Here is a 21,046-nt window from a genome sequence, read left to right as displayed (position 1 = left end):
AAAAAAGAGACTGTCGTATCTAGTCTTTGGTAACATTGTATCTGGCACAGAGAGACTTGAATAAGCAAAGCAAACACAGGCAAAGTAAATAGGTAGCAAAGGCCGGACAAATATTTGATAAGCGGATAGGTATTGTGGCAGTGTGGGACGTGTGGCACAGGTCTTCCCTCCCCTCCTCCCCTTTGTCCCTCTCCGTTTCTGCGTGTGAGGCAGCAGATGTGTCTTTCACAGCCTGCGGTGTGTGCAACCAATCCGCAAACAATAGCTAGCCACCGACAAAGGTCATCTTTCGCAATCCATGCGTTATCAGAAGCTGGAAAACAGCGAGCACGCAGCTAGCCCATGCTCTGCACACGTTGCTTGGCACCCCGGCTGTCTGTGTGTGTGTTTTAACCCCTCACTACAATGCTACTTGAGCCTTCTTAATAAGCCAATTACACAAGTTTAAGCCACCTCTTTGACCTCGAGTTAAACTAGCAGTTGGTGTAAACAAGTGAAATCCTATTAACCTAATAATATACACGGAAGCAGGCGGCAGCGGCCAGCAGTTCAGGCGCTAAAGCCTCTCTACAGAGCCTTAACTGCAGCGAGTTTGGTCCACTGGAGCAACAGTGGCCATGAGCTTTGTGCTCTCAAACAGGGTCATAAGTTAATCCGCAGCGGTTATTAGAGCACTTGTCAGAATGGATGTGTTAATTTAGCTAGCCTGTATTAAGCCTCTCCATTTAGACGCCTAAAAACAAACACGTCCTCTGTCATTACATTAATACACATTTAAGACTGGAAACTCCTGAAATGAACACTAATTAGAGTCTAAATAGACCCCATAATCCAGCAGTTACAAAGACAGAGACATTGCCTTTCCTCTCACTAGCGCTGCGGCTAACAATCTAGCATTGTGTTTGATGAGCTCGTTTCATTTACTGTGGCGGCACTTAACTTTCTAACTGTTCCTCTTACGATCACAGAGGAAAAAAACAAACTTGGGGATTTATTTTTTATGAATCCAACTTCTAAGTGTTTCCTCTTGAAATCGAGAGCTGCATTATTCATAAAAGTGCTGCATTTTAAAGACGACAAACAACACGTTTTATGCGGTGTTATGAAAGCATAATGCTGGCAGATGCTCCTTCTGTTTTGTTCTGATGTCACCTCCACAGCAAATGGAGACAGTTTTAGGGTAAATATTTAACTGTGGGCCATTTAGCCAGATACAATTTAAGCATGCGGAGAGTGTGTGTATTTGTACTTCTGTGTGTGTATGTGTCAGAAAACGTTCCCACTAGGAGCCATTTCTGGCGAGATGATAAATAATTGGCGTTCATAATACTGTATAGATGGCTCACACACTGTATTCTTTCATTCTAGTTTGATTGCGTGTACTGTTTTAGCTCATTTGATTATATTGTTGTAGTGCTTGAGGCATAAATGTATTCAAAACACTGTAACTGCTTTTTGATGCAACCGCTACCCTCGGGTTGAGGTTCATCATGCGTTTGTGTGTTTGAGTGTTTCTACATGTTAGTGCTGTGGCAGTCCAGGAGTCTGAAGGGACAATTAATTGTAAAATGATTATTATGTCATCATTTACTCACAATCATATAATGTACGAGTTTCTTTCTTCGTGAAAGCTCATAAAGTAATCCATACTATATTCAAAGTAGAGCCCTGCATTTTGGCCCAGGCCCGACGGGCCCCGACTTTTTTACGCCTCTAGGGCCGGGCTTCAGGCCAATTTTCACGTCATAGTTCAGATGCGGGCCGGGCCTCGGGCCTGTTTTTGGTTTCTCCTTATTTTTATATTGTAGACATCTATCGATTAGTGATGAAAAAAATTGCAGCCCTGGTAGAAACAAGACGAGACCGTGCCGTGACTGAGAGCAGCTCGATGGTGTTTAGTGTCCCGCAGCAGTAGCGTGCGCAAGTGACTTCAGCGCAGCTGAGTAGTTCTGCGTTCAAATGCACGCAATAGGCTAAAGCTTGCTGCAAAACCCCAGCAAACATACCCATGAATGTGTCTGCGGGAAATAGTAAGGAGAAATTTGAATTATTTACTAATAAACTAATGTTTTCTGAATCTGTGTCGCAAGGATGAAGTTACTGATCCTGACTCGCCGTCTCCTCATTAGACGCGCCTTTAGAGAGAAATGCATCTTTATTGATTATGATTAAGATTATAATAAAAGAGTTTTTGTTTTCGTATTTCGTATATATTTCGTTAAGTAATAATTTAAAGCTTTCTATAGATATATTTATCATGTCTGTGAGGCATGTATTCGCTCAGCTTCGGTTCATTTTTGTGAAGCGCTCCTGTTACAGCGTAGGCTATTTTAATTTGTTTCCACTGAAGTAAATCCAAGTGTTTGCTGGTGCCTCCATGTCCTGCAGAGCACGCTTTAGCTTCCACTCTCTGCACAAACTTATCTAGGCTAGAGCACATTATTATTATAGCGCAGGTTTAACGTTTAAACATTGTTATATACTTGAACTGTTTTAGTATATCTATAGATTTTATTTTAGGCAAGTCGTGATGATATGAGAAGGCTAAATTTATCAAACATAAGCTATGATCAGCTCACTATCTGCAGCTGGCCGCTTGGTCGTTACTTTAAAAAAACAAAAACTTATAGGCTATTTAACGAACAAAAATGCTCCAAACGTTTATCTAAATTAACTTAATAAAAAAACAAAACAAAATATAATCATTTTGCCATTACACACAAAACTGAACTATTTTAATAGCCGAAACAGTAGTATAAACTGTTTTTTCAGGGGAAAAAAAAGACGGGCTCGGGTCTGACTCGGGCCGGTAATTCTGATAAGCTGTTGGACTTGGGCCGGGCTAGGGCCAGAGCGTCTCGGGCCAGGGCCGGGCTAGGGCCTAAATTTGAGGCCTGTGCAGGGCTCTAATTCAAAGTCTTCTGATGACATTCACTATCGTTTAAAAGTTTGGGGTAAGTTTTTTTTTTTAATTAATACTTTAATTCAGCAAGGTTAAAAGTTGATACTTTTACACTGTTGCTAAAAATGTCCATTTCAAGTAAATTCTGTTCTTTTCAACTTTCTATTAATAAAAGAATCTTAATATTAACCAGTACAAATGTTTTCAACATTGATGATAAAAGAAAATGTATTCTTGGAAACCAAATCAGCATGTTAGAATGATTTCTAAAGGATAATGTGACACTAAAGACTGGAATAAATTGCATTTTAAAATATATTAAAATAGAAAAATAAAATTTTAAATTGCAATAATATTTCACAATATTACTGTTATTACTAGCCTTGATGAGCATAAGAGACATCTTTCAAAAACATTTAAACAATCTTACAACCCATAATTTTTTAACTGTAGTGTACAATGGATTGGTGTGAGTTGTTATTCACTGAAAGTATTCAAATGAGACCCACAGACACACAAACACATTTATATATTTAAAGCTATTTAAGCTGCTGTAAACTTTAACTGTCACTGTATGGAAAAGATTAGTATGAAAATATTTCAAAACAACTTTTGTGTTCCACAGAAGAAGAAAGAAATCGAAGAGGAATGCAATAATAAACTTATTTCATGAACTACCCCTTCAACATACTAGTAGCTCAAGCTCTGACTGCTCTTAGCTTAAGGGAGAAAAAGGGAAAAAAATGAAAAAGTTTGTGACTGACAGGTTAGGTAATTTAATGCTACCACTTCACTGGGCTTTCCACTTTTAAAACACTGAGTATCTCTTGGCCAGTTAGTGAGCATCTGTCTGTCTCTGAGTCTCTGTGTAATGTGGTATGTCACATTATGAGCTCAGGAGTCAAGTGTAGATTACAGCGCTCTGTAGCACCCTTGCTATTAAACTGTTGGGAGAGCAGCTTGACATACGCAGAGTGATAGGAGGTGTGTTTGTGTGTGTGAGTGATTATGTAGTGGACCCATAGGCCAAGGTTTAGAGACAGGCAACAGATTCAACAATGTTCAAGCATTTAGTTTCCATCTTATAGCACATACACACACACACACACACACACACACAGGCGTACACTCAGGGAATAAAACAAAAGGCACCATAACGGGACCGCATAGGTCTTAATTGAGTTCGCCCCTTTCAAGCGTGCTATTATTTCTGGCTAATGGCATCCACTGGCCCTCTCTCATTACTTGAGTGGGTCTTGAACAAGCCTCTCGTTTGATACAGTTAGAGTTAATGCACTATGAACAGATACACTGCTAGTCATCAGCGATCTGCATATTCAATAACTTCCGTAATTACAGCCGCAATTCATCAGATCCAATCTGATTGCAGAGGGGAAGAGTGAGAGAGAGCGAGCAAGGTTTGATTCCTGGAGGACACAATCTAATCACAAAACTAACATGATAATTGAAATCTAAATTGAAAGGGTTGGTGAGCCATGCACAACTGTGTCGAGGCAGAGAGAGCGGAAGTACTTGTGCCTTGAAAGCAGAAGAGAGGAATAAAAGATGCTGCTGGAGGGAAAGAGAGAGAGAAAGAGAGACAGAGAGGGAGAGAGAGAGGGAAGAATGAAATGGCTGGAAGACAAGCTCAAGGACCAGTGAGTCATCACAGGCAGTTTTCTTAAGACTCATTGTGTTGGACGATGTAATGGCCAATCATGAATCGTTTGGCATGTCACAACATATTATTGTGAGCCAAAAACAATATCGATGTGAACGGAACATCTGAGGCAAACTCATGTTCAAGTATGTCTACTTAAGAAGATGTAAGTGCACAATACTAGCTTAAGTAAGATTTGTGTAGTTATAAAGTATATATTAAAAACATGCATGCACATTTTAAGTGCAGTTTAGTTTAGAAAAAATATTAAAATAAATAAATATATATTTTGAGATAAAATATTACAAAAAAAATTAAATGTAATATACATTTTATATTTATATTTATTTTCATGTGTGTGTGTGTGTGTGTGTGTGTAAAAAAGGGAATACAGTTTCATAATTAAGAAAGTATGTTGAAAAACAGGGAAAATATTAGTAAAAGGTCCATTCTCAAAACATCTGTATTCTAGGGTAGCTTAACTAAGAATTGTTTTCCAATTCAAATTGATTCTCTCAAATTTCATAAGATAATCATATAAAAATTAAATTTTTCATGATTTGGTACATGATTTGCAAATTGTGACCTGATGAGTCAGAAACGTCCAGGCAGAAATAAGAGGTTCACACACAATTGTTCTGCAGGTGGGTGGAGGGGTTCATCATGTGTTCTCATCATTTCCTTTGCTATCCCTCTTTCAACTGCCCCATGCAAAGCAGAGAGCTTTACAATCTCTCCCATCTGCTGGGCTCCTCCTCAGCCCTCAATAACAGTTACTCAGTAATGCCAAATTCATTAACCTGTGCTGCTGTTACAGCGGCCCTGAACATAAATTAGGTTAATGTGAGCGGACATATTCCACTGCTAATAGGGGATTTAAAATGAAAGAGGGACATGGAGGGACAGAGATTGTAGATCATAAACATATTGTACCTGACAAAAAGCCCTAATGGCTCTTTGTTCGCTTTAACTGCATGACAAATGTTTTTTGAAGGACGGACAAACGGCTTGGAAAAATGACTTAATATTACATTATTAATCATATCTTAATATATTTTTAATATTTAAAATATTTATATGGGATATTTTTAATATTTAATAATAATTATTTATTATTTGTTGTTTATTAAATAATTATTTACTTGTGCTTCAGTATAAGCCACACTAGGCTTTTACGTAATAGAATAAGTAATATGATACGACAGCATTTAAAATCTGATGTCAAGTCTGTGTCAAATCTGATAAACTAGTACAATTGTGGAATGCCAGAATAATATTATTTGTGGATACACACCTATTTATGTTGGACACTTACTATCAATACAGAGAGAGGAAGAAAAAAAGTGCAGACAGGAAAACTGCTAAGGCCGTTGTTATCAGGCGAACAAAGTGCCAGGAACAAACAGAGCCGTGCAGATACCTGTTCCCTCCCTCCCTTCGTCTCTACAGCAATGCACTGGGAATAGCGATGGGAATGACTGGAGGCCGTCCAAACAACATCTGACAGCTCCTTCTAATTGGAGAAGTTATTTTCTTCCAGATTTTAAACGTGAATCTAGTCAGTGTTTATTCAGAGTCAGTTAGGAACAAGTAGGTTTTGGCCGTGCAGCACTTTTGTTCCTGCTTGCTAAACTGCATCACTTCCTTCTGCTCCTCCCTTTCCATCTCCTTTCAAGAAGCATCGAGAGATGCCCAATCTGCAGGCCCCGCACCCGTGACGGCGCCGAGCAATCGTGACACCCAATACAAACTGCTATTGTTCGGGGAGACACCGACCTTTGCTGTCCTCGGATTACGTGACGACCTCTCGTCTCCTCTATCCTCCCCTGGTCTTACCAAACAACTTTTACCAAACAGCCTATTAGGCCAGAAATCCACTTTGTTGTTAAAAATGGTCTTGTCCTTTCAGAGCGCTAGCTCTTTCGCTTCTATTTTTCAATCAAAGGTGGTGGAGGAACACAAGTCCATTGTTCGTCTCGCAGATGGAAGCTGGAGTTACTACGGCAACAGTTCTAATCCCTCTTTTTACCACCTTTCTTTATATTATTGGCCCATCAAGTGGTACCTTTTAACTCAGGAGCTGGAGGGGCCCTCTGTCTAATTAGCTGTGATTCTTTCTGCACAGTTCATGATGAGCTAATCGAACATTTGCAAAATAATGACATACCGGGAGCAGCTATTCCTTCTCCTGAGGCCCTGCTATAAGAATAACAATAATGATTCTATTATGGAAGAGCGGACTTTAAAATGCCGCTCGGCCACCACAACAGAGAAGGTAATTGTGCTGGTGTTGTCCACACAATCAACAAGCTATTGTTGGCGACTTGAAAAATAAAGGAGCAGAGAATGGGTGCCACGGTGATTAGTCTGCTCTGCCATGCGGGGCCCATGCTGAATTGTCTGGCAAAGAAGGTCCTTGATAGAATGCTAAAAAAAAAAAGTTTGGATGAAGACAACTGTCTAGCTTTTCTCTTTTTTGTGTGTGTCTGGGCCTCTTTCTCTCACTGCTTAAATAACCACCAATCCGCATTAGACCGCTGCTATTCATATAGTGAAGGGGGCTGGGCCACCGAAGAACATCTTTTGGGCACAAGAGGCTTAGGTAGCCTCCGTGTGCTAGACCCATGAAGATCTGAGCCTGTGTTTACTCAGAACTATCTCAGTGTAGCTTGGTTTCAATAAAAAATGACCCTGCCATACTGCTTCTATACTAAATTAAAGCAACGCACGAGCCCAGGTTGAAACTTTCCAGCTCAGCTGTCACTAAAATAAGGCTCATAAGCCAAACGCAAACATGTCAATGAAGTGACTGATAGCTATAAACAAAATAACTAACCATAGAGAATAATATAAATTATTCATCAGCATGCATGGCAAATGAGAGACAGTCCAGAAGTGCTGGAATCCGATTAAATCACAGCACATTAAAAACTTAAGAGATTTTTTTTTCAGCTTTTTTTTTTTTTTTCGTCTTTCAAATCTAGGTCAATGTGGGACTGAAAGTTTGAGTAAAATCTTAAATGAGTTTTTGAGAGCGATGAAGGCAGTTAGTCATTTGAATCCTCATGTGCTGACTGGTGTGAGAACGGCTCTTTGTTCACGTGAGCAGAGGCCGAGGGGAGAGGGAATGCTAAGTGGGCCCCCTTTGCCTAGTCAACCTTCAGTCTGCTTCATTTATCTTCATCTTGTTAGAGTAAATTAATTAACAATCTAGCTGTTACACACTTTCTCCTTTCATTACATCAAATAATGGCAGAGATGGAGGAGGTGGTCCTCTCCTCTGGGATTAGCCTTGAACTGCTGGAGACATCTCTCTATTATACTTTTCCTCTGTTTCTCGCTCCCTCACTCTTTCTGTAACCCAACCTTATGCCAAACTTCCCAGTTATAAATTCTTTGATACAATCAAAGAAAAGAAAGTCACTGTCCATTATGCATATCAATGAAAATGAATAATTTGATTGTGCTTCTTTTAAAAATTCACCTTCAAATGAAAACAGAGCCTTAACTGTTCACTGTTTTCATTTTCAATGTAAAAACATTGTTTATACATACATACACACACACACACACACACACATATTGTTATGAGGAATATATATAAAATAAAATAATCCTCATAATAAAATAACTGATCAGCACCTAACTGAATTCATTCAAATTTTCAAGATGACTATATTAAACACATTTGAATAAAGATTGGTTGGGAGAGTCTCAGGGTGCTTTCACACCTGCCTCATTTAGTTCGGTTGAATCGCACTAGAGTTCATTTTCCCTATTGGTGCGGTTCGTTTGGGCAGGTGAGAAAGCAGCAATCACACTCGGGTGCGCACCAAAAGCGGACCAAACAAGCCTGGAGCGGTTCGTTTGTGGTGAGAAAGCAATCCGACCCAACGGACCAACGAACCAAGCGGTATCATAATTCATAACGGGAAATATGTTATATAAAAAGCAGCAGTCAGTGTCTTTTGTGTCTAGCAGTCAAGCGCTTTGAGGACACAGAAAAGCGCTATATAATTGTAACAAATTATTATTTTGTGAAACTTTGATTTTGTTAGTGAGAATATTTGTTATTGCAGTTGAAAACCAAAGAGCACCTCTTCATATTAAAATGTTGTGTAATTAATTACTCTTACATATATATATATATATATATATATATATATATATATATATATATATATATATATATATATATATATATATAGTGAAAATATAATTATATATAGATAGATATATTAGAGAGGAATGACAGCTACATTCGTTTTGCGTTTGCCAGGACAGCTATAAAGCCGCAATAAGCCCGCGGAGCAAACTTGTCAATCCATCTTGATGAATGACGCAGAGGAACGTAAACAAGTGAACTCTGACCAATAAGAGGACAGCTTTACTCACATGTGACTTGCATAAACACAGTTTGGTACGCTTTGCAATGTTGCCGTGTGAAAGCGAACCGAACCAAGAAGAAAATGCAACAATGTAACAAATGAATCCCTGTTTCGGAACAAAGCAAACGATCTACAGGTCTGAAAGCACCCTCACTCTGACTATTGGTACAGTATACATTATTACAAACTAGAGATCATTACTAGAAAGTCATTTTCTGTTCTCAGTTTTCATACTATAACAAAAAAAAAAAAAAAAAAAAAAAAGACTGAGTAATTTCTGATCTCCTGCCGGGAAAATAACATTCTGGTCTATATTAGCTTATGTTACTGCTCATCTGCAAAATGTCTCTCCACTATCACATATTACTTTCTAATGAGACACTTTCTAACGAAGTGCACTGAGAACATGCATTTAATGTATTTATGCATTTATTTCAGTTTTATCGTGATTGCTCCGAAAAAGAACGAAGGGAAAACATATCCTTTTGATGTGATCTATATTTCAGCACACTTCCTCGGTAAAGGTTTGAACAACTTGGAGGATTAGAGAGGAAGTGATAAGGTGTCTCTGACCTGTCTCAACCTACTGCCCAGTACCTCCCCCTCTATATTTAGTTATCCTCCTGCAACAGGTGGCCGCAGTAAAACACAATCCTCCATACTGTACATTACAGGACTAAGATAGGCAGATAAAAGCATTGTGCTGACAAAAATCCAGAATGCTCTACCAGATCCTGCTGCCAACGGCAATATAAGTGGGTCACATGTCTGCTAACAAATTCACCAGCTGCACGAATGCCTCAATGACAACGAAAAACTATTACAGTAAAATAAATTGAAGTTTCTTTACAGATTATCTTACTGGAGTAAATCAATAAAGTATGCATGCTTTTCTGCCACAGACTGTCCTAAGAACATGTGATCACTCACAAACGCACTGGAAAACTCTTGTCTCGGGTCAAATCCTGCAGCTATTTCATGTGGATATGCAGAGGGGACCAGAGATAGTCTATTCTGCTCCTTCAGGTTCATTTGTGCAAATTAGCTTCAAATGACTTAAGTGGAGGTGTCACTACACTGAAAAAAAATATGGTGTAGGATTTCCTTTGAAACAAGTTTCATTTAGAAATTGCTAATAAATTTCACAAAACATTAAATTAAACATTTAATGTTGCACAGATATTATAAATCTTTTTACTGTATTTGTGAATTTTGTGGAAAAAAAAATGTAAAAGACTTAAAAGCTTTGGTTACACTTTATTTTAAGGCGTCCTTGTTACAGTGTGATTATACATTTAGGATACTGAGTAATATCAATTAACTACATATACTTACTATATGGGTAGGGTTAGGAATGGGGTTTGGTTTAGGGTTACTTGCATGCAATTATGCATAATTTATTGTTCTTATAATAAGTACATGTAACGTGTAACAAGGGCACCTTAAAATAAAGTGTTACCAAAGCTTTTTTTTAAATCTGAAATTTAAATGAATAGCTATTAAAATAAATTTATAGCTATAAAAAAACTGAAAATCAAATCATTAATTACTAAATAGCTTTCATTCTTTTTACGTATTCTGACAGCTTGGAAAGAGAATAAAAAATGTTATCAAAGTGGATTCATTAGCTTTAGCAAAGTTTGGCTGACAGCAGCTTTAAAAAGCAGATGTTGCTGCTGCTGTTTTTAATGAGAGATCACTAATTAGGGTTGCTAGCAATTCAAGTGTGCTTTGCACAGAGAAAGAACAGTCAATGGCTAACACACTTGCTGTTATTTACTTCCTCTGTGCAGTGACACACAGCACAAATTCTTAATTAGAATTACAGGAAGGGGATGGGGTAATGGCGTCCTTACTCATTTTGACTGCAGTTATTACACAAACACACACAACAGGAAATGGTGAGAATCACAAATCAAGCGCCGCCCCATTTGCGACCCGACTCATCAGTGGGCTGGGACTGAGGGGAAGGTGACAGACATGTGCATGCAGTATGGGGGGGTGGAACCTGTCTATCACTCGCTGATTGAAAGGGGCTGGGATGGGCGGCACAGGGTGTACGAAGGGAGGAAAGTCTGATTATCTGCAGGACAGGAGTGTGAAGAGGTTGCACTTCGGAGTTAAAACTTGCACACATACACACAAACAAACACAGACGGAGACAACACATCATCCCACAAGTTGGCTAATGCTAGGTGGTGTGATATCGGAGCTGTGAAAGGACAGATGAATTCAGCCCGCCGGACCCCCTGTGGCAACGACAGAAAAACTAAAGCAACTAACCTCAGTAAAAAGCTGCTACGCAGAAAGCCCTCCATGTTCAGCATTTGGGTTCTGTAGCAGGAGAAATACACAGAGAGCCATTGTAACTGAGAGAGCACAAGTTAGCATGGCAACTTTAAAACAGTAACAGAGAGGAGAAAACAGACAAAACCACCAAAACATTCTCCACTGTCCCTGAAACATTTTTATCTTCCAAACCAAACGTAAGAACAAAGATGTAACATTCCCCACAGCTCCACTAATAGCTTTTCATCCGTCTTGTCGGAGAAACAGACATTTGTCATTAGCGGACATGGTTTTCCAGTCCCGTTTTTGATGATATGTTATCGTATGACTGTGGTTCCTGGGTGCTGCTCCTCCCAAAGCAGCGTGTGGTGGTCCAGCTGTGGACCATGTGTGGCGGGGCCGCGGCAGCTTCTAGGAGCTGGACCACAGGGGCCCACACGGGGCCAACTCTGAGCCAATGCTGGGCCACGCACCCACAGGGAGGCGGGGGATGTGGTTATGATATCACCACGTGCAGAGGCTGCTCTAAAAGTCTAATGCTGCAAATTTGGGAGCACATATTTGGACATTATCTCCAAAGGGTTTCCATTAGTCTCAGTTTTTGGTCTTTACAAGACATACATACATATATGCCTTATAAAGATCAAGTGTCTGTTTGTATAGTAAAATAAACTGTCGGGCAAAAGACAATGTAAAGAGCAGAATGAAAAACAGAACACTACAATAACAAAAATATTTAACAGTAGCTTTAACAGTAAAATTAAATGTCACATACTACATAGACGAAAAATATTGGCACCCTTGGTAAATATGATCAAAGGCGGCTGTGAAAATTTATCTGCATTGTTAATCCTTTGGCTCTTTTATTTAAAAAATTCACAAAAATCTTTAATTGGATAATAAGAATTTAAAATGGGCGGAAATATCATTATGAAATAAATGTTTTTCTCAAATACACGTTGGACACATTTATTGGCACCCCTAGATATTCTTATGAGTAAAATATCTCTGAAGTATATACCCATTCATATTCACAATTTTGAGCACTCCAGGGTGATTATGAACATGAAATTATCCAGAAACTCCAGCATATTCAGTTATCAGACACGACTGGAACTTCAAATGGGACTGGCTTCTATGGTTAGATGAAACTAAAAAAATTAGCTTTTTAGCAGCAAACACTCAAGATGGGTTTGGAGAACACGGGGATAAAAAGTACCCCATGTGTACAATGAAATATACTGCTGTATTTTTGATGTTGTGGGCCTATATTTCTGCTGGAGGTCCTGGACATCTTGTTTAGACACATGGCATCATGGATTCTATCAAATACCAACAGATAAAAAAATCAATAAGTGACTGACTCTGTAAGAAATCTTGGTAACACTTTCTATGAAGCCCGTATTTATAATACATTATAAAGGTATTCTTAAGGCATTATAATGAATGCATAATGTATTATAAAAAACCTTATAATGTGTTATAAAATCTCATGAATAATCATAACAACAATTGTAATACATTATAGTACTTACGTATTTGTGGTTATAACTTTTAAGAGTAGGATTATTTATAACACACAATGAACTCCATATTAAATCTACTTCATTTATAATGGTCAATATCATAGCTTGACATTGTTTATTTAAGATCTGCACAGTACCTTACTACATCTCTTGAGTTTATATATATAAAACTAACCGTATTAGTAGACTTAGGTAGGGTAGGTGTTAGCATCAGGGCTTGAAAACTAGAGAAAAAGTCAATCGTTTCACTCAGAGCAGAATCGATATTTTAACATTTCCGTTCCTGCGTTCCTCTGTATTATCACCGTTCCGAAACCGGATCGAGTAGAAAAAATAACGGTTAATACCGTTATTTTTTAAATTGTCTTTGCCTATAATAATATTAATAATAATAATAATAAAATTCAGTGTTTTCTTTACACAAAAAGAAAAAGAAAGGAAAAAAAATACAGAAAGATGGTATCTTAACCCGCTGCGCTTAGTCACAGCCAATACAGCGTCATCTTTTCTAGATTTTTACATTTCTAAATGTAGGCTACTAAACAAAAGAAAAAAAATCCATTAATGCTTTAAAGACATTAAAGTATTTTTTTTTTAAGATATTTAAAAATGTTTGCTGCAAATTGTAAAAAAAAAAAAACGTTACTTGTATAAAATTGCGTTTTGAGGGGAAAAAAAACAAAGGCTAAGCCCATTTTTTTAGGCTATTATTCAGAAATGATATAGGCTAAAATGCCGGTAAATCAAAAATGTTTACAAGCATTATAAACACAATTATTAGTTTCTCTCCACAACAAATCCTCTAAACTTGAGGCTGCTATAAAAGGCTATAAAAATGTCAATCCAAAAAATAATTAAAGGTGAAACTAATCTCTCTCACTCGGCACGAATCCAAATGTTTCCATATTCTCGACGTATACTAAAATATTATGTATTGGCTTTTACGTTCATCGACGTAAAACATCATCCTTCACATCGGCAATATCAGCACAGTGAGGCGGTGGTCACGCTGAACACAACAGATTGGACAATGTAGCATTGTAACTTTTTACACGTTCCTTTAACTGTATTTTATTTTGATAATGAACTGGCTGCAGTGTCGCAAAAATATGTGTCTTTGTGCGCGAGGCGCCGGTGCGATATGGCCATACCAACGCTGGTTGGTTATACAGATGCTAGACATCATTCAAAACTGTCAAGCTATTTCAAAACAAATAAAACTGTAAAGCTTTTGCAAAATAAAGAAAACTACTTTCTGCCGTCTCGTTTTCCTTTCTGAGAACGTTGGAATGCATCACAATGAACCGTAGGCCTAACTCAGCATATTTTTTTTCTTGCGTTTTGTTAATCTGTCAATGATTTACGTGAAATATATTTAGTGTATAGGCATTTATATTCCTTTTTATGTAAGCCTATAGTTTTATTCTGTTTTCTCCGTTTACAGAAGCGCCGCAGGTGCGTAAGATCTGTTGAATCCATCTTACACTGTCGTTGGATAAACTCTAACGCCGGTGTTCTGGCGATTTGTGCTACCCTGTCAGATTTTGCTACCTCCCATTAAAACAGATGGTAGCAGAATTCATTGCCATTGCGACTAGAGCTCACAGCTGAGCGCGGGCGGGCATTTCACTCGCTGGATGCATCAGCATTACATTTGCATAGTCTGTACTACTTGAATTCCTGATTGGTTGACAGCAAATTTCAAATATTAAATGGAACGATAAAAATAACGTTATTAACCGGTTAATGGCCATTTCAAATTTTCGATTCTATTCGGAACTATAACATTTTATTTCGTTTCTGTTTCCGGTTCTATTCCAGTCAAAATTTTGTTCGTTTCCGTTCCTTGAACCGGTTCAGAGCCCTGGTTAGCATACAGTATATTTAGCAGACACACTACTAATACTCTCATAACTGCTAGCTGACATGTTACTTATCAACAGCTGTCTAAAGGGTGTCATCAAAATAATCTGATATTATGTAATATATGCAAAATAAAAAAACTGTTATTATGTAAAAAAAATATATAATTCAAAGCAAATGTGTCAAATAACACATTCATCTGATCTGATATCTGATTTTATGACTGTTTGAGAATTAAAAAAAATATATATATATTATTACTTATAAGTGGTCTTTGTCAGAAAGTGTCATCAAAATCTTATAATGGGCCATGTTTGGATCTTCCAACAATAATCCAAACACAAACCCCAAAAAAAACACAAAACCAAGCTTCTGCTATGGCCATTCCAGTCCTCTGACCTGAACCCTATAGAAAATGAGTGGGGTGAACTGAAGAGAAGAAGCACCAACATGGAGCTGGAAATCTAAAGAATCTGGAGTGATTCTGGATGAAGGAATGATCTCTGATATCTTGTCAGGTGTTCTCTAACCTCATCAGGCATTATAGGAGAAAATTTAGAGCTGTTAAACTGGCAAATGAATGTTTAAAGTATTGAATAAAAGAGTGCCATTAATTGTGGCCAATGTGTATTAGAGAAAAACATTTATTTCATAATGATATTTCCCCCCCATTTTAAATTCTTATTATCCAATGAAAGGTTAGATTTTTGTGATTTTTTAAAATAAAAGATCAAAAGGATTAACAATGCAGATTAATGTTCACAGCCTTCTTTGATCATATTTACCAAGGGTGCTGATATTTTTGACCATGACTGAATAAAGGTATATGGTATATTTATTTAACTACTGCTTTTCATATTTACTTTTAGAACTTATTTTTTAATGAACTGATTAAATGTTTATATATCTATCTATCTATCTATCTATCTATCTATCTATCTATCTATCTATACACACACACATACATACACACATACATATACACATTATATATATATATCTATCTATCTATCTATCTATATCTATATCTATATATATAGTAAAGCCTTTTTCTAAAGACAATGTAAAGAACATGATGTGGTCTAAGACAGAAAAACAAATACTAAAAATAAAATAATTTATATTAAAAATAAATACTTATATAGATGTAATTAAATAAATATTCAACTTAAGTAATACATTATTTGTATAATGAATTGCAATTAATAAAATAATACAATCCACCCCAAATATATGTTGCGTGTGTGTGTGTGTGTGTGTTGCACCCATGGCACCCAGTGAAGCTCTACAATATAAGTTCCAAATCTGCATCAGGTCTCTTACTTTTGGTCCCTTCTGGAGCTACAACCAGAGATGATGCATTTCCAGAGCTGTTTTTTTTTTTTTTTTTTTTTAAATGCAATCCTGCAGAACGGGAATTCATCAAGTGTTGAAACTAATTAGCGATTTCTCTCATGCTCTAACACCCCACTCCCTCTCTCACATCATCATCATCATAAATAAGAGACACATCAGAGTCAAAAGACATCCAGTCTTCTGCCTCCTAAATGCTTTCGCTTTCAGTGACATGGGTGTAATATGCCCCATGCTTTTCCCCTCCCTTCATCCTCTCTCTCTCTCTCTCTCTCTCTCTCTCTCTCTCTCGCTTTCGCGAAGGCGAGTTATGCTGCTGTGGACGGGTAGACACAAGGCTACTGAGAGAATGGAAAGAGTGAGATCAGAGAACCCCAAGGACACTGCGCCTTTCAGGCCGGCCAGCACTTAGCAGGCTAGAGGACCCGTAAGACCCGTCGAGACTTTTCTCACAGTCAGGTGTCTGGGGGCTTTTGGGGGATAGGAAAGGAATGTTTTCAGCCATGGGCGCTCTGCTCATATAATACCCAAATGCTGCCACAGCAGTGACAACGCGAGAAAACAACAGTAAAAATGCAACAGAGGCAATCAAGCGTGTCTCCTCACCATTCCGAGAGAGTGTTAAAAACACACACACACTCTCGCACACCCTCCTCTCACACTCTCTCTCTCTCTCTCTCCAACTCTTGCTTTTGTTAGGGGCCAGCTAGAAGACAGCAAAAACACACGCATGCCGTCTGTCTCTTTCAGAGAGTGCACTCTGAGCAAAGAGAGAAGAGAGATTAGATTTAAGTGTGGTTTGATTGTCAAGTCTGTTTATTCTGCTTAAAAATATACTAAATACAACAGAGTAAGGAATATGCGATATGTATCTAGATTGACTAGTTAGAATAACACTCCATAAAAGTCAAGTGAGATCTCTGGCACAATACAGAATAACTTGCCAACATGGTCAAAGACACTAAATGCTTTTCTATTTAGTTTCAGTTCTAATCACTTTTAATTCACTTCATGGGTAAATCACATAAAAATGTGCCCATGTCTCACCCCCACCCCCCACCCCCCCAAAACCGTTTAATTATTATTATTATTATTGTTGAATAATTAATCTCATTTCTGTCTTTTTTTGGCATTTATTTGTTATGAAATGCCTCAATGATAATAAAAGAGGCTTCATTTCTTTAAAACAAATGCAATTTATAGTTAAAATAAAAATAAAAAATAATAAGTAATTATTAAAATTACTAATAGCATTTAATTTTTTATTATTATTATTAATATTATTCATCATAATAATAATTCATTTTATAATTTAATAATAATTTTAAATAATGAATATTAATTATAAAAGCAAAATAGAACTAGGAGACAACTCAAATATAGTGCAGAAATACCTAGTTCTGTCTTATATAAAGTGAGACATTATCACTGAAACAGTAGCATTCAAATGATTAGTTTCTTTGTGTCTCCCTCAGTTTTCTTACCCTTTGGCTGCTGTGTTACCTCAGCCGAAAAAAATAACTCAAGAGCAGAAATTGAAACAACTAGGATCCCTGTGTGAGGATTTAGCTGCGGTTTACAGGCCGAGCTGAGGAAAAAGTGACTGAGCCACACGGTATTGTCTCAGCATATCAAAAAGAAATAAATAAACAGAGTAAAGCGAGGCTTAAACTTAGAACAGACCATGTTTCAAGGGCAACGGATTGTTGAATGAAAACTAGCGAAGATCAACATCAGCGTTAAAAGTTCTCTAAGAGCTCCATGCGCCTTTTTCTCCGTAGAGGCCGAGACCTGCCAAGAACCGCTTCTGCCCAAGCGAAGTCTCCCACCATCTGCAACAAATGTGCTCTATTAAAACAGTACCATATGGACAACAAGCCCTCACTATTAACACGGCTTCTGTACGGCCCCCCTCACTAACGCAGTGCAGATTTCAAACTTTCAGTCAAATTGACTGGCTGAATTAATGTAGTGCTGTAGACAGTGGGTGGGCTCGCACACGAAGATGGAGATCCCAGCGATGCCGTGACTAAACTTATCCTACATACTACCACAGAACTGATCTATAGATGTTCTCCAGACAGCAGGAGGGGAACTGAGAGCCAGACAAATTCATTCAGGTCAGGAAAAAACATCTTGCTACATCTTCATTCACAAGAATAGCCCACAAACCAGATTAATGGCTAAAGTCTTGAGGTTACAAAACTGAATGAAGTACCCAAAGCAAATCATTTATTCCATGAAGAAGATGACCACGACTTCCTCTCAGCATGTCAAGATGGCACTGATTAAACCCTGAGGGCGTGGGATGTGTTAATGTGACGTCGTGGCGCTGCAGTGGCGACGCCCCTCCTCAGCGAATCAGAGTGAGGCAGACTCAACGCGACCACACCCACAGACTATAAAGCTCTTCTATTCTTCAGCGCACATAACGTCATCATTTGGAGGTCTTCTTTTGTAACACACACACAAACAGAACACACACCAAATCAATTAGGCCTTTTTGGACTTAACCTGACCCAAAGGTTCACTCAGTTTCTGTTTGTTTATTTTTCCCATCACAAGGCCTTAAACACTATTCATAATTAGTCGGAAAAAGGGGGATATTTTTCCTCAGAATGCCGCTCGCTGACAGGTATTAGAGAACAGCATGATGTGAAACACACTTTGTGTTTTTACTCATTCAGTAAACTGTTTCTGGACTGTTAACACAGTAATATTAATCAGAAGCTACCGTGACATGACTGTGCTCTGGCAAAAGGGGTAAAATGGAATGATGACATGTGCCGATAATAACGACCCACAGAGTCATGTGATCTCCCAGTGCTAACCAGCACTCAGTGAAAGCACACGGTGTTGGGGTGAATTGCAATAGGGAAGGTTTAATTGAGGATGCAACAGGGAGTTTAGCCTTTTGTGTCAGCCTAGCCTTGGCCACACAAGGCAAAAATTGTGTGTGTGTGTGTGTGTGAGAGAGAGAGAGGTTTTTTTGTGGCAAAATAAAAAAAATAATTAATTAATAACATGTATTACTAATAATGTATACTATTATTTACTTTATTATTTATTAGACAAATAATAGCAATATTAATGACTGTATATACATTTTATAAATATAATAAAAAATATTTAAAATAAAATGTAATTTAAATACTGTAAAATTATGAGATTATTGCCTATTGGAATAGGCAATAATCTCTTTCTTCCGTTCAAAAACAACAATATTTATTCAATCATTTCTGTAACTCTGGTATATCTAGTGCTAGCAACACCTAAATTGTGAGTTCATTTCCTAGGGGAAACTTATGTACACCTGTATAAAAGTATCTGCTAAATGCATAAATTCACTACAGAGAAGAAGCATATCAAGTTTAGAGAAAAAGACTGAGACAGATTCTATAGCAAAGCGAAAACACTGTATTTTGAAATGACTGATGACAGTCTAATTAAATTAGTATTTCATCCGCTCTCATCTGAGCCACGAAAGGTGTGAAAAGGTTTTGACAGTGCTGGGAACAGGAGAAAAAAAAAAACCTCTGTCCACAGATCCAAACACGTCTCACGGGTGTCCTCCTGTCACACACGTGCACACACCTTCAAACGGCATCACAAAAGAAGACGTGACAGAGAGGGGCTTCCTCCGCCCCCCACCACAGCCCACCGATTAAATACACTCTCGCTAACAGCAGCGGTGTCCCATCCTTTAGTCTCAACCCCCCTCACTCACCCACCCTGAGGAGTAGTGAATTAATTTGTGTGAAGCAACCCAACATTAGAAAGGTGTGTTGAAAGGTGTCTGCTCATGTTTCAAATTAAACGCACTGCTGGTCAGCATTAGCACCTAGATGCCCGTCGAGGCTGCACGCCTGCCTCTGACACTTATCCGAGAGAGAGAGAGAGAGAGAGAGAGAGAGAGAGAGAGAGAGAGAGAGAGAGAGAGAGAGCGAGAGAGAAAAACTGGATTTGCCTGTTCACACTGGAATAATTAGAACATGTCAGGAAGAATTAATTTCCTCATTTTTCAAAAGGATACACAGAAATTACCATGTTATTAAATGACAGGGTCCCTAGGAGGATTGTATTAGATTTGATTTCCAGCGCAGCCCACACAACAAATTAAAGTCATAAATAAGATGGAAAGAAGCGGGGCACAGAGCATATGTTTATGGCAATGAGTGAAGCCAGGGGACCAGAAAGAACTATCTTCATTTCATTTTATTTAAATCAGGCTGACACTCTGTGTCTGAATGACAGCGCTTGCTAATAAGGGCTCAGGGTCTCTTTTATATTAGCAAAGAGATACAGCCACTTAGTGGGTTAGACGCCGTGCACCTTTCCTCTACAACTCAACCGGCTGAGCATCTGCCTCCCCTAATGGACACATTACCGTGTGCTTACAAACTTACAAGGCCTGCAAAAGGTGAGGTCTCTCTTAACTTACATCTGCGCAAAACAAATCAATTAAGCCTCGGAAGCGGTTCTTCGTTTCAATGGGGGGTTTTTTTCCTCGCTGCTTTACGCTTCATTTGACGTTTGGGCTAGTTGAACGAGACAGAACAAAGTTAAACAAGTTAAAACGTAACAATGTGAGATGTGAAATTCTATAAAGGCTGCTATGTTGTTTGGCGAAAGACATAGCACAAATGAAATAATAAAACTCAAAAATAATGACAGGAGTGACTCAAGGTGAATTATATTTTCATCTCTCTGACTCACTAAGCGTTTGGGTGGGCATTGCACTTGTGAATGAAAGCATGTGGGAGAATCTACCCCATTATATGGAGCAGAGGAGCAGAAGCGCTAATTATATTCCTACAAGTCAAGTAGTAATCAGATAGCCTCAGATTCATGGGCATGTTTTGTGTGTACGGATGACCTCAGCAGTGTCTGCCTTTACAATCTACATGGGCTAAAATAAACCGATTTCTTTAACAAGTCACTCAACTATTCCCATCTAAAAATATTCCCCTTATTACTGGGAGACATATTCGTGCTTTGTGGATCCAACCAAAAAATACGTCAAGATACGTCAATGAGATAAACCCAACAATGATATGCGCACTGT

General features: G+C 38.1%; 1 protein-coding gene across 8 annotated transcripts in view; it reads right to left on the bottom strand.

The window, feature by feature from the left end:
• Positions 1 to 21,046, bottom strand: part of LOC306884472 (transcription factor SOX-6-like) — a 157,786-nt gene that overhangs the window by 111,703 nt on the left and 25,037 nt on the right. For 6 of the 8 annotated variants that reach the window (XM_079440360.1, XM_079440356.1, XM_079440358.1 and 3 more), the window contains one exon: positions 11,234 to 11,284. The exons of the other annotated variants lie outside the window; for them this stretch is intronic. In XM_079440360.1, the coding sequence (XP_079296486.1) occupies positions 11,234 to 11,277 (44 nt within the window). In that variant the 5' untranslated portion in view covers positions 11,278 to 11,284. The remainder of the gene's footprint in view (positions 1 to 11,233; positions 11,285 to 21,046) is intronic. 8 annotated transcript variants of the gene reach the window in all.

Source organism: Barbus barbus (assembly GCF_936440315.1).
Source record: "Barbus barbus genome assembly, chromosome: 1".
NCBI lineage: Eukaryota > Metazoa > Chordata > Actinopteri > Cypriniformes > Cyprinidae > Barbus > Barbus barbus.
This window is presented reverse-complemented; position numbering and strand designations above follow the sequence as displayed.